This window comes from Brienomyrus brachyistius, chromosome 16 (genome assembly GCF_023856365.1).
Source record: "Brienomyrus brachyistius isolate T26 chromosome 16, BBRACH_0.4, whole genome shotgun sequence".
In the NCBI taxonomy this organism is placed as follows: Eukaryota; Metazoa; Chordata; class Actinopteri; order Osteoglossiformes; family Mormyridae; genus Brienomyrus; species Brienomyrus brachyistius.
In genome coordinates, this window is record NC_064548.1 from 7,921,836 (window position 1) to 7,936,548 (window position 14,713).

A 14,713-nucleotide genomic window follows, 5' to 3' on the forward strand; every position below is an offset into this window, starting at 1 on the left:
TGTGATGAGCTGCCTGGGTTAGTTCTGTGAATTACTGACTGTTTTGTGAGTGACTGACTGGACGGTCTTGTGAGTGACTGATTGGACGGTCTTGTGAGTGACTGACTGGACGGTCTTGTGAGTGACTGATGCTTTTTATGTGATTGCTTACTGGCTGTCTAACTGGCTAACAGAGCTACTGAAACCTTCTGGACTTTATCTATCAAGGCAAGATCTAGGTCAGGAACCATGGAGGGCTAGAAGTATGATAGGTGACTGTTTCCTTCCCTCCTCCGTCGCCTCCTGCAGGAGGTCTGAGTATGGACAGGTGTACAGGAAGGCTTGGAACTGACCTACATACCTCATAAGTATGTAATTAGGGTCAAAAGTGAAAGCAGAACCAAACATTCTGATAATCATTTAAAAGAGTTATTACATTTGAAATGGGCAATGAGTAGCTGCTCAGTCTCATTCATTGCCCTCTTGGCGTTTGTTTAGTCCTCTGTGACACTTTTCCTTGTCAGAGAATTAGTGTGATCAGACATTTTAAAGACTCAACCCCTCCAATGACACATTGATCCTTACAACAGAACGTTAACGTTAAAGAAGCTCTCGAGAACAGTGGTGCCTGACTTTGGAAATGAAAGGATGTTCTGTGATAATCGTCCACCCCTGACTGCAAGTTTCTCACCTTTAATTAGTGGGGGGGAAACTCTGCAGAGGACGATTGTGCACCCTGTGAGGTTTCGCCGTGGTAGAGATGAAGAGGGTCGAGACATGAGGGTTTGCCGGGACCCTTGTTATTGATATGCGTTAACGTTGTGTTATCATGCCGTGCCTGACACAGGAAATTCAACTGACGGTTGCGTATTGCGGGTGGAGAAGGTCAAAGGTCATGAAAACCGCTGGGAAATAAGAACCTGGCCTTCAGTGTAACCAGTGTCTAGATCAGGGGTCTCCAACTCCAGTCCTGGAGAGCTACCGTCCAGCAGGTTTTCTATCCTACCTGGCATCTGTTGAGCCACACCTGTTCTCGGGTAAATGCCAGCAACAGGTGTGGCTCATCAGACGCCAAGTGGGACAGAAAACCTACTGGATAGTAGCTCTCCAGGACCGGAGTTGGAGACCCCTGGACTAGATGATCATCACCAATTTGAAAAGGAAATTCAGGTGGGATACCCCATTAAAACTCAACGATGAGGCTGATTATACTTCAGTGTACTTTGAATATCTGCACCTGAACATCTGCCTTGGTGCTGGCCCTTTGCTTGGTCTCCCTGTGAGGGCAGGCTGACTTACAAAGCTTTTCATCATGTGCTAAGTACTTGCAAGTAAATTTCCTTCCAGGTGTCTCAGAAGCAGTTTGGCTATGAGAGGTTTACATGTTGGGGGGGGGGGGCAAGGTTGGGGCCGTGGAGCACAGGTTCCTGATCGAACCTTGTATTTTGAAGTTTGCGTGACTGGAGGTCCAGTCTAATAGGGGCTTAGGGGGAATGACGTCCTGCCTGGGGTGTGATGCCTGTGGCTTCATTCATGGACATTTGACAGGAGCTCAAGTGGAGATTAGTGTTCCGGAGGGTGTCCCCATCGGACAGTGGCTGTCCTGCATAAGCATGATGCACAAATAAAACTGAAGAGCCGCAGCAATACACTGCTGAGAGTTGTGTAGCTTGAGGTACTGCCTGCAAGGGATGCTGCTTCTTAATGTGGAACAGTGTTCTTACTGAATTGACTGAGATTCAGCAGGGTAAGTCTGCATGCCTGTGATTAGAATCCCCGCCCGAAGTTCTCCTGGGGCACTGCCTAAGCAGCCTGACCCTGCGCGCAGGCCGCAGCCTTCACAGTGTGTGTCTGTGTGTGTGTGTCTGTCTGTCTCTCTCTCTCTCTCAAAAGAGAGCAAGATGAGATGTGCATTCCAAAGTACCTGTAATTTTATAAATGGCAAAAAAAATAATAATTTCCTTACCTCCTTCGAACAACGCGATAGGCAGAATGATTTCACTGCTGAGCCCTTAAGCAAGGCCCTTACTTCAGTGACTCCAGGGACTGGCTAACGCCATTTTGGATAAAAGCATCTGCTAAATAAAAATGTATATTAAGGGGCCTGTGGGATTTGGGGCAGTCATCTGTATAGCCCTTTTCATCCTTTGCGGGTCAGCATGTGGTCAGGGACATCAGTGATCCAGCTAGCAGTGTCACTGGTAGCGGGAGAGGAATCCGGCGTCATTGAAGGAGCGTGAAACGGTTAATCTGCTTTGGGCAGGAAAGTGATGGATTCTTATACATCTCCCCTATTTCTATCCGTCTGCCCTCCATGCAAGTCAAGCCTCGGTGTTTGATCTCATACCCCAGTAGTTTTCTGTTTTCCGACGCAGCTTTGTAAATGCAATTTGCTACCGACCTGCACAAACAACCATTTTTCCACGGAACATGAACATCGGGGGTGTGCATATAGGAAACAGCTCAGGGCTCGTGAAGCGTTGGGGCCCTCCTGACCGGTGAGATGGGCTCCCTTAGCCTGATAAGTGGCTAGAATTCAGCTCTGCTCTTTAATTTTAATAATGAACGCAGATAATCGAGTCTCGCACTCCATTATCCATCATCTCGCTCAGACGGGCCACAGATTAGGTGGCACGCACACTCATGCTCTGTTCAGAATCAGACAGTTTATTTAAACGGCCATGAAATGCACATTTACCATCCCTGACCCGGAATCGGCGTGCTGAGGTCACTGTGGCTCCCACACTCCCCCTGGTGGCTGCCTCCCGCTGAACGGCAGGGCAATTTTAGTGTCTTTAAGTGCTGCTTTTAGGTGATTATGGGATCTGTGAAAATTGGCCTGAATTAGATGCATTATGGGCCAGTTTTGAGGAGCAATACCCCAGCAACAATGGGACTGAAGGGCAATCAGGAGGGAACGGTGCAGGGTGATCTGTACTGCGTGTGCCCAGTGATATGACCCGGCAAATGAGCCCCGCGTGAGCCGGGATTCTGTGCCTGACTTGCCTCTTGGGAGGTCCTGAGGACAGCGTCCGATTGCAGGGTCCGCCACCAATTCAAGGACCAACTTGGCTGATCCACATCTGAAGGGTTAAACTCGGTTGATACCTGCTCTAAGCTGTTTTTATAAGATATCGATTGTGTGCACCAGAGGAAACCACTAGTGCTCCACTCCCCATTGCACTAGTGAATACCTCTGGTGCACTAAACTGTGCTGTGTTCACCTACTGTCTGTCTGCTCTATGGTGCATTGAATCTACTTTGTATTATATATTATACTGTCATCTTTGTGCACGTATGAAGTGTGTACTGTGTACAGATGTTTTATGCATTGTTTGCGTTTATTTAATGTACTGCTCTGTTGATACGTAACACTCGTCCTAGTGATGTGACAATAAAAGTGATTTGATTTGATTGCTGTAAGCATATCAAATTGACAGCTAGATGATTATTCCGATCCAATATAACCGTGTTACAAGGTGCCTCTTTTCTAGTTATTGAGAATGTACAGATCACTGCATGAGGGTCAGGCTGGTTTTATAGGAGCTCAGTGACAATGAAAACGGTGCTGGTATGAGTGCTGAATGTCAGCAGCAATGACTAAAAAGTGTCACGTGAATATTAACCAAGGCCCTGCACCTTACGGTAAACAGGCAATTTCCAGCCCGTCCAACTATAATGGGGTGTACAGGTCTGCATGGTCTGTTCCTAAATGCTGCTTGTACGTGAAGCTCTGTGTCCCTTTGTGCTTGTGTGTGTGTGTGTGTGTGTGTGTGTGTGTGTGTGTGTGTGTGTGTGTGTGTGATCTGTGTGTGTGTGTGTGATCTGTGTGTGCGTGTGTCTGCGTCTGCATGTGTGTGTGCACGTGTGTATGTGTGTGTGTCTGTGCGGGTGTGTGTCTGCATGTCTGTGTGTGTGTGTGTGTGTGTGTTTGTGTGTGTGTGAGATGAATGTTAACAGCTGTTTTCCTCTTTTCCCACCCAGGGTGCCCTCACTGCAAGAACGCTGTGCCCCACTTCACAGCAGCAGCCGAGGGTTTTAAAGAGGACCGCAAGGTGAGCCCCTCTCTGCTTCCCCTGTGAGATTACCCCCCCCAAATCACACACTTGAGGGCCCTTTCGTTAACACAGCCCTCTGCTTTCATGGTCATCGTTTATCATTCCATATTTCATAACAGAAATAATAAACTGCTTTTCTTGTCTGGAGTGCATTACATGGTGTCATCTTTAAATCTTTCCTGGCTTGTTTCTCCTTTTCTTTCTTGGCAAGTCTGTCCATTATTCACAGCATAAGAATTTGTCCGATTACCAGGCGGGTCTCTCCCTGTCTCTCTTCACGCTCTGTGCTATTCTCAGATTCGCGTGTCTTAACTTTCTTAGCTGCGTGTTCCTGCCCCCCCCTCCCCCCCCCCCAGGGACAATCGCATTGGTCTGCACACCCTTGTTTTCCTTTTTCACTACTAAATGATTTAATATTAAAAATCCCGCTCATGTGGGCAGCACGCTAAGACATCATTAGTTACTGGTGAAATCTGTATCAGCCGATTGGTGATGTTTGTGTCGTAATGGCCAGCGCTGAAGCCAGGTGCTGCATGAGATGTTCTGCTGAATGGGCCCTTAAAAGAGAGTGGCAGCTGCTGCGTGTCATGGCATGACGAAGGCGAATTGGACGGGAACCGTTACCGAATCCCGCTCGGAGATTTCAGTTGGGGACAGAGCCAGGACAGGCTGTGGCGATGCACACCCCAAGCCGCTGCATGTGTTGGCAGACGTGCCATTTAATCACCACTTAAACAGTAACGCTGTGAGGTATGGCAGAGCAGCCCAGGGCACACACTACTCTCCCTATTCATCAACCCGTTAGCCGTGCTCTAATGATTACACTCCTGTCTGTCATCGTCTGTCAGGTTTGAAGCAGGTTTGCTCACTGAAAAGTCCAAAATTAGCTCCCTGGGAGATATTGAAGCATATGACTGTTTCAGGCCCAGCAGAACTTGGATATTTTTCTGAAGCCACACCAAAGTTTTGACTGCTTGTCCCAAATCATTTATATTAATGTGTCTAGGTTTCTTTTGAATGCCATATGGAGTGAAAATGGCAATATGCCATCGCCTTTCAGAAGCACTTCTTCCACTTACCTTCTCTGTGTTACCTGTGGGTTCATTGACTGGCTGTGCTGCTGCTTGCTTCCTATAGAAATCTGCCTATCGGCAAGAGAAGTGGGGGCGGGTACAGCACGTGGTATCCAGTGTCCTCTTGCAGTGATTGAGAACACCTTACCGGAGCATACCATAGCGTACAACAGCATAGCATACCAGAGCGTACCGCAGCTTAGAACAGCATACTGTAGCATACCACAGCTTAGAACAGCATACTGGAGAATACCACAGCATATCGCAGCATAGAACAGCATACTGGAGCATACCACAGCGTACCAGAGTGTACAGCAGCTTAGAACAGCATACTGGAGCGTACCACAGCATATCGCAGCATAGAACAGCATACTGGAGCGTACCACAGCATATCGCAGCATAGAACAGCATACTGGAGCGTACCACAGCATATCGCAGCATAGAACAGCATACTGGAGCGTACCACAGCTTAGAACAGCATACTGGAGAATACCGTAGCATAGAACAGCACACTGGAGCGTACTACAGCATATCGCAGCATAGAACAGCATACTGGAGCGTACCACAGCGTACCAGAGTGTACTGCAGCTTAGAACAGCATACTGGAGCGTACCACAGCATAGAACAGCATACTGGAGCATACCACAGCGTACCAGAGTGTACCACAGCATAGAACAGCATACTGGAGCATACCCTCGTACCGCAGTTTAGAACAGCATACTGGAGCGTACCACTGTGTGCCACAGAGTGCCGCAGAACACCACAGCATTCCACTCTGTACCACATCCAGTTAAGCATCATGTCTGTCATTTTCTAGCTTGACTGATGGCAGTAAAGAAGCTCGTTCTCCTTTCACCAAAAGCTTCTGGCTGAATCCTGACTACCGTGGAACTGCCCCTTTCCACGGTTTTTCTCTCCCCCCCCCCCCCCCACCATCAGCACTGCCGGGGGGGAGGGTTCATCTGTCTGTCATCTGTCTGCTCCTCAGCTTTCCAGGATGAGTGAAGCTTCCCCAGTTCTGTTGTTACGCCTTCAGGCAGCTGAACTCATAAGATGATGAAAGACGGAGCAAAGAAGGCATTTTCTAAAACATAGATGTGTGGTGCTCTACCTGATGTGCGGTGGTGTGAACATGACCTCCTTAGTGCTGCAGGGGGATTTGGTTGTCCATAACGACACTTACTGAATGCTTGTGTCTCCACAGATTGCCTACGCAGCAGTGGATTGCACCAAGGGGCAGAACCAGGAGCTGTGCAAGCAGGAGGGTGTTGAGGGCTACCCCACCTTCAATTACTATAACTATGGGAAATTCAGTGAGAAATACAGCGGAGATAGAGGGGTGAGTGTCGAGGGATAGTGGTCTGCGTGCTGAACAGAGAGAGAGGTGTGAGTGTCGAGGGTTTGTGGTCTGCGTGCTGAACAGAGAGAGAGGTGTGAGTGTCGAGGGCTGGTGGTCTGCCTGCTGAACGGAGAGAGAGGTGTGAGTGTCGAGGGCTGGTGGTCTGCCTGCTGAACAGAGAGAGAGAGGGGTGAGTGTCGAGGGCTGGTGGTCTGCCTGCTGAACGGAGAGAGAGGTGTGAGTGTCGAGGGCTGGTGGTCTGCCTGCTGAACAGAGAGAGAGAGGGCTGAGTGTCGAGGGCTGGTGGTCTGCCTGCTGAACGGAGAGAGAGGTGTGAGTGTCGAGGGCTGGTGGTCTGCCTGCTGAAAGGAGAGAGAGGTGTGAGTGTCGAGGGCTGGTGGTCTGCCTGCTGAACGGAGAGAGAATGGGGTGTCGAGGGCTGGTGGTCTGCCTGCTAAACGGAGAGAGAGAGGGGTGAGTGTCGAGGGCTGGTGGTCTGCCTGCTGAACAGAGAGAGAGAGGGCTGAGTGTCGAGGGCTGGTGGTCTGCCTGCTGAACGGAGAGAGGTGTGAGTGTCGAGGGCTGGTGGTCTGCCTGCTGAACGGAGAGAGAAAGGGGTGTCGAGGGCTGGTGGTCTGCCTGCTGAACGGAGAGAGAGAGGGGTGAGTGTCGAGGGCTGGTGGTCTGCCTGCTGAACGGAGAGAGAGAGGGGTGAGTGTCGAGGGCTGGTGGTCTGCCTGCTGAACGTAGAGAGAGAGGTGTGAGTGTCGAGGGCTGGTGGTCTGCCTGCTGAACGGAGAGAGAGGTGTGAGTGTCGAGGGCTGGTGGTCTGCCTGCTGAACGGAGAGAGAGGTGTGAGTGTCGAGGGCTGGTGGTCTGCGTGCTGAACGGAGAGAGAGGTGTGAGTGTCGAGGGCTGGTGGTCTGCGTGCTGAACGGAGAGAGAGGTGTGAGTGTCGAGGGCTGGTGGTCTGACTGCTGAACGGAGAGAGAGAGGGGTGAGTGTCGAGGGCTGGTGGTCTGACTGCTGAACGGAGAGAGAGAGGGGTGAGTGTCGAGGGCTGGTGGTCTGCCTGCTGAACAGAGAGAGAGGTGTGAGTGTCGAGGGCTGGTGGTCTGCATGCTGAACGGAGAGAGAGAGGGGTGAGTGTCGAGGGCTGGTGGTCTGCATGCTGAACGGAGAGAGAGAGGGATGAGTGTCGAGGGCTGGTGGTCTGCATGCTGAACGGAGAGAGAGAGGGATGTGTCGAGGGCTGCTAAACAAGGGTAGGAATGCAGAAACACAAGGTCATGTTTTTGCTCTCAAGGTGGCAAGCATGCTACCCTAAGGTCTGAGGGAAGCGGGATGTTTCAGGATGCCTCCAGGTGGGGGCGCTATAGTGGACAGAATCTGGAGGGGGTGTTCAAAGTCACTGACCGCCAACTTTGAGTGGAGGTCCAACAGGGTCCCAGAATGACACCCTGAGGTGCTCTAGCTAAACAGGCATGGCTGTACTGCTGGAAATGGAAATGGAGACCTCCTCTATACCCCTTTAAGCACCACAATAAGCTGGTTTGGAGTAACGGTCCATGCTAACCTCATCCATTTTTCCCATCGTCTTGCCAGTTTCACGTTATGTTTTATGTGTATATGAACGTGATGATATTCTCTGCACATACTGATGGCTGGGATCCATGTGCTGTGCATTTTACAGTGATTCTTCTAGGCCAGCCTGAGATTAAACTGCTGCATGGTGACCTGACCGATAGCTAACGAAGGTAACCAACCAGACCAAAGAGAGTCACTCTAATAGGTTTTTCCCTCCTTAGGAGGCAGGTTTCTCTGGTTTCATGCGAAGCCTGCGGGGACATGACCAAGACAAGGTGACCAAGCGAAAGGAAGAGCTCTGATGGGGGTGTGATCACAAAGAGGGTGGGGCCTGACATTGCACTGTCACACCGGCAAGCCCCACCCTCCCAAAGCACTGGAGCCAGACTTCACAACCTCACTTTTTTTATACCGCTGTGCCATTTGTGTGTTGTTTCTTGTCATATTACCACTTAAGATCTAGTTCCATTGTTATTTTTATTGTTTATAATCACATTTTTTTCCAGAATAATGTCACTGCAGTTGGCCAAAAGTGTTAAACTATGCAATACTAGACCCTTCACTGGCTCCTCATTGGCTAGGAGCACACCAGTGGGCGGTGACCAGTGAGAGAAGGTTTTCTTATACTCGCGAATCACCTCACCAACTGAAGGCCCCCTCCGTTAACTCCAGAGGGGAGTACAAAATGTAAATAATTTTATGTTCAGATACTAAGATATTTTTGTATGACAGGATTCATCCTAGATCTTGATTTCAGCAAATTAACAAAGCAAATCTATATTTCAAGAATCTACACTGTGGCCTTAAATGTAAGTGAATGGGGTCTACTTCTGTTTTAGGGTGTGCAAAAACATGTCTGGCAATATGAATTTTTTAACAGGTCTATATCAAAATATTAAATTGGTGGCAGTGATTTATAGCAGCATAGTATGATACTGGTTTGTTTCTTTCCCAGTGTTTCAGACATTCATACACATCAGCCATGTTAAATGAGATCAGACAGACAGACTGGCTAAAAAGATGGTTTACATGGTTAATATAGGCCTGCAGTTTGAACCCGAGCTCCAGGGGGGCGCTATGCTCATCATTCCACTGCTTTCATTGGCTGTGTGTTTTGGCAGTGAGTCCCAGACAGTTGCCGAAGCCAGGCAGGTCACGAGGAGTGCCAGCTCTCGGCTCAGTCTGCCGTCAGACTTTACCGCTGCCAGGTTGGTTGTGTTGGTTGTGAGCTTTTTGCTCCAGCCTTCCCATCAGCCGGTTAGCTGCCCTTTGTAAAGTGGGAAGCTTTATATCGAGGTAGCTTATGTTTTGCCATGTTCCACAAACGCATCTGTAAAAGGTTGTTTTCAGCCTGTCACAGATGCTGTCAGATGATGTCACTCTGTTACATCTCCCTCATTACTGGCCCTCTGTGAACATGACAGGATTTGGGGACATTCGATCTCTGCGTCATGGCTGCTATTTTACAGCCATTGAGGGCCAGCTAGTGCAGGAACTGCCAATGCAATGATAAGAGTTCAGAGTGACCCATGAACATGACTGGTGTCCAGCTTAAAGGTCGTAGCCTTGGGCGTGTATTTGGTGAGCGGTGAGCAGGCCTGCTGTGTTTACATAGAGGAGCAGTGATGGCTTTTATAATCAGGCCGGTACAGATGCTGTACACCTGCCATCCTATCCTCTGTCTGTGTGTGTGTGTGTGTTTTTTTGTTTACTTCAAGATGCCCTCTTGGTCATCACAGCAGCTTGGATGAATTCTGAGAATAAGATGAGGAAATACAGGGTTTACGGTAGATGACAGAAGACCAGAAAAAGCATATCACCCTGTCACCAAGCGGCTGGTTTGGAAGCCTTGGGTTTAAGTTCAAATCCTGCAAGGTGTGTCCTCGGGCAAGGTGCCTAACCCCTACAGGCTTGGTCAACATCCAGTACCGATAAAGGGGTCTACTTCATAACAAATTATGCACATCTGAACATGCTTGCTGGCCCAATTGCCTCGTTGGCTTGTCTCTGCCTTTGCCCATCTTGGAGCAAGGGCTTTTCCAGGAGTTCAAACACATCCAGATCAATGGCTTCTGGGTAGATCAGATGTGTGTGGTAGGCTGGGGTAAAGGGTTCTGATACCAGAGCTAGTTTGGTTTCTTCGTGGCACCTTCCAGTACTGTGTAGCTGCAGCTCCAACTTCAATTGGTTTATAAGTGTTTTGTGGCCCATCAGTAGCCAACCTTGTCTTTTATTATCCAGAATTCAATTTCAAACATAAGGATCTCAGGGATTGCAAGCTAAAATTAAAGGGACCTGTGTGTTTGGTTTCCAGTAGGGTGATCCGAGTTCAAATTACTGGTCTAAAAATCGTCTATATTTGTACATGAGGGGAAAATGTTCAATGAAGTGTCCTATTTCTGCTGTTTGCAAAAGCATTGCAGAAAAGCAGAAAATCACGTACTGCCTGAGGAGGGTTAGAGTAACAAAAGAATGCAGCAAAAGAAAGAAAAGGTTCATTGAGGTTTGGTGTTCAGAAGGCGTCCATCTCCTTAGTCTAGGGTTTGGTTGGTTTGTGTTTGTGGACCATTTCCAGTTCTTAAAGTGATTCCGAATGAATATTATATATTGTATAAAGAGGGCACTTGTATCCTATTCCAAAGGTTTCCACTTTGCATAATTACTGGGGAGGGGGAGGGGTTAAATTAGCCAAATGTACAATTTTCCCAAATGAATAAATATTTTACAAAAAATGTTTGCAGTGCGGCTGGTATTTTTGTGTCACCCCTACATTATAGCTTTATGTAAGTAATTAAAGCCTCTGTGTCCTCCCTCACGGCAGATCGTTTCCTTCCGGAAATCGGCTTCTCTCAGAGGTGGACGTTATAAATCATGCTAAACAAAAAATAACTGTTTCACTTTAAAGGAAAAAATAATAAGATCCTTCCTAGAAGGGTCACTCTGTGGGACCATTAAGCTTCTCTTCTGTGCTTTGCACTCCAAGCTGTCCTGTACTCTGTCTTTCCAACGCTAAGTTTAATTGTGTCTGTTACAATGCAAGTGCTCTGTCAGCAGTACTGTACCGGGCGACACTAAGAAAACGGGCTAACGGCTAAATTGCAGCTATAGCAGGACAACCAAGTAGTTTACTGTGGGTCTATTCATTAACGCAGAACTAACAAAAAGTGGATGAATGATTTGCAAATGCAAGCATGAATACCACACTAATTGCTAACCTTGAACCTAGTAGATGTTGTCCTTTAAAAACATAGCTGGTGGCACCACATCTGGTATCAGGTACCCCGTGCCATCAGTGATCAGCAGGAAACCCAAGAAAAATCGTTTGTCTTCTGTTGATGGGTCCATCAAACTGCAGGCCAGTGGATGCTTCACTGGGACCCTTTGCTATGATGCCCCATGGGATTATGGGAGTGGGTGGGCCATTAAGCACCTAGCTAATGACCGCCGTGTGTGACACTCTTTAAGCACGTGCTGCAGTTAATCAACCTGCTTCTCCTCAAACACGCCAGCTGGCCCAGGGTCACCTGGGACAGGCCGACGTGCTGGTACCATTACAGCAGTATAGTGGACCAAAGCGGGTCCCCCCCCCCCCACAAGGCATGCCTTGAAAGGGGATGGGGGAGAGGGGGCACTGCCTCCAGCCATGAGCAGCCTTCTTAGTTTCCGGAATGAAGAAGGAAGCTTTGATGTCGCTTTAGTCATGCATTGGTGACACTTCAGCACAAAGGCATTAATTGTTCTGGATGGCTGGTAATAACGGCTGGGTACTGTGCAAATAGCTGCATTGGTGTTGTTTTCTGAGAGAATGTGACGAGGCCCTTGATGACTGCGTGCGTCCGCACCCCCCGCCTGCGTGATCTCGGCCTGTTTGTTTTCGTCCCTGCGGGGTAAATAAACCACAGCAGATCCCCAACTCTTGTCCCTGCCTCTTCACGTCTTTTCTTTCATTTGGCGCCAGACCGTTTTCATGTGCTGCCAGGGGAAGGCAGTCCGGCTAATAATCACGGCATGGCCCTCTGGGGTCAGAGGCCTGCTGGGAATTCTTAAAGGGACAGAGCGCTCTCTCTGCCAGGCAGCTGCCTTTAACCCCCACATATTGACTGTCAATGTGGGCGAAAGTTCAAACAGGCCCTCAGTAGTGCCTCAGAAAGATGCCTGTTTGTCTCTCAGTCTGGCCTGGCTGGAAACTCCAACTAGACAACTAATATTAAATAAATAACTGAAAATGGACATTGCACACTAAAATGAACACGATGGAGATAGGCGAGCAGTGCTGGCTCTGCTATTGATGACACTTCTTTTTCTGTCAATATATTTCACAGAATGTTCAGTGACAGACAGCCAGTGATTAATATCTTGAAAGTATGAATATAAATATCTTCTAAATTAAGACCTGAGTAGCATACAGATGGATCTCAGCCCGGGTTCGAATTACACAGTGGCTTTCCGATAGCCCTGTTTTCCCGTGTGCACCTCCACTGTCCAGGTCACATGCACACGCATGCGTTTAAGTGGGCGGCAGCTCGGTCAATAGCAGGGTGACTGCAAAAATCATTCTATAATCATGGCCAAAAGTTTTAAGAATGGCACAAATATTAATTTTCACAAAGTCTGCTGCCTCAGTTTTTATGATGCCAATCTGCATAAACTCCATAATGTTATGAAGAGTGATCAGATGAATTGCAGTGAATTGCAAAGTCCCTCTTTGCTATGAATATGAACTTAATCCCAAAAAACATATTTCCACTGCATTTCAATCCTGCCACAAAAGGACCCGCTGACATCATTTCAGTGATTCTCTCATTAACACAGAGTGAGAGTGTTGATGAGGACAAGGCTGGTGATCACTCTGTCATGCTGATTTAGAGTTAGAGTTAGAATAGCAGAGTGGATGCTTCAGAAGGATGGTGCTGCTTGAAATCATTGATCTTCCTCTGTTAACCGTGGTTACCTGCAAGGAAACACATGCAGTCATCATTGCCTTGCAGAAAAAGGGGCTTCACAAGCAAGGATATTCCTGCTAGTAAGATTACACCTAAATCAAACATTTATCGGAAGATAAATGAAGAACTTCAAGGAGAGAGGTTCAATTGTTGAAGGTTTCAGGGCACCCAAGAAAGTCCAGGAAGCGCCAGGAGTGTTGATTCAGCTGCGAGATTGGAGCACAACTAGTGCGGAGCTTGCTGAGGAATGGCAGGAGGCAGGTGTGAGTGCATCTGCACACACAATGAGGCGAACCCTTTTTTGACCTGGTGTCAAGAAGGGCAGCAAAGAAGCCACTTCTCTCCAAGAAAAACATCAGGGACAGACTGATATTCTGCAAAAGGTACAGAGATTGGACTGCTGAGGACTGGGGAAAGTTATTTTCTCTGAATCCCCTTTCTGATTGCTTGGGGCATCCGGAAAAAAGATTGTCTGGAGCAGAAAGGTGAGCGCTACCATCAGTCCTGTGTCATGCCAACAGTAAAACATCGTGAGACCGTTCACGTGTGGGGTTGCTTCTCAGCCAAGGGAGTGGAATCACTCAGAATTTTGCCTAAGAACACAGCCATGAATAAAGAATGGTACCAAAACATCCCCCGTGAGCAACTTCTCCCAACCATCCAAGAACAGTTTGGTGATGAACAATGCCTCTTCCAGCATGATGGAGCACTGTGCCATAAGGCAAAAGAGATACCTAAGTGGCTCGGGGAACAAAACATCAACATTTTGGGTCCATGGCCAAGAAACTCCCCAGACCTTAATTGCGGTAAATCCTCAAGGAGCTGGTGGACAAAGAAAAACCCACAAATTCTGACAAACCCCAAGCATTAATTATGCAAGAATGGGCTGCCATCAGTCAGGATTTGGACCAGAATTTTATTAACAGCATACCAGGGGCGAATTGCAGAGATCTTCAAAAAGATGGGCCAACACTGCAAATACTGACTCTTTGCATAAACTTAATGTAATTGTCAGTAAAAGCTTTTTTGACGCTTGTAGTTATACTGCAGTATACCATAGAAACATCTGACACTGAATTTTCTAAACTTTTGGCCACAACTGTACTATTCCTAATGCAGGCAGTTAATACCCTCAGTAACATTTCATATAGGCACAACAACAACATACAAATCACATAAGTTTAGTAATCCTAATCAGAGCAAACAAAAAACAAAATCACAAAGCAGTAAGTAAGATCTTTCAGCAGAGTTTTTTCCTTCGTGCATACTGTACATCCTAGCTTTTGATTCTTGGAGGAGAGCTGTGTATTCCTGTTTTCCCACTAACTCCATTACATCCTTGTCCATTTGAAAGGCAATGTTGCATCACAGGGTTCAGACCTAGGTTTGCTCCTGCAGGTGGTGACAGTGGTATCTGGTGCCAAGGCATCTCCCTCCGTGGAGCTGTCACTGCCAGCAAGACCAATTAGCGGCGCCCGGCTAGCTGTAGTCGGTACACTATTGTCATCGTTGATTATTGTCTTTGTTTGTTTAGTGAATCCAAATTGTCCGTACAGGCAGGGTTCTTTCCATTTTGACAGTCTAGCTATCAATAAACCACCCCGAAGTACTGAATAAAAACACAGTTTCTTTTCTTAATTAATGACTTCCATTCAAATACCACACCCACTTGATGAGGAGATCAGGTGGCAAAGTAAATCTCGTAATTCAAGAGCAGCGCCGCCACACATGGAT

General features: G+C 47.8%; 1 protein-coding gene and 1 long non-coding RNA gene across 2 annotated transcripts in view; both read left to right on the forward strand.

Annotated features, from left to right (window-relative positions):
• pdia5 (protein disulfide isomerase family A, member 5) overlaps positions 1 to 8,958 on the forward strand; it is a 33,090-nt gene extending 24,132 nt beyond the window's left edge. The window contains exons 15-17 of the mRNA XM_048978804.1: positions 3,964 to 4,034; positions 6,315 to 6,449; positions 8,258 to 8,958. Of these exons, the coding sequence (XP_048834761.1) occupies positions 3,964 to 4,034; positions 6,315 to 6,449; positions 8,258 to 8,338 (287 nt within the window). The 3' untranslated portion in view covers positions 8,339 to 8,958. The remainder of the gene's footprint in view (positions 1 to 3,963; positions 4,035 to 6,314; positions 6,450 to 8,257) is intronic.
• LOC125709850 (uncharacterized) lies at positions 6,456 to 8,251 on the forward strand. Its single transcript, XR_007382846.1, has 3 exons — positions 6,456 to 6,588; positions 6,638 to 6,780; positions 6,828 to 8,251. It is a non-coding gene; the product is annotated as an uncharacterized LOC125709850 (long non-coding RNA).
• Positions 8,959 to 14,713: the final 5,755 nt, after the last annotated feature.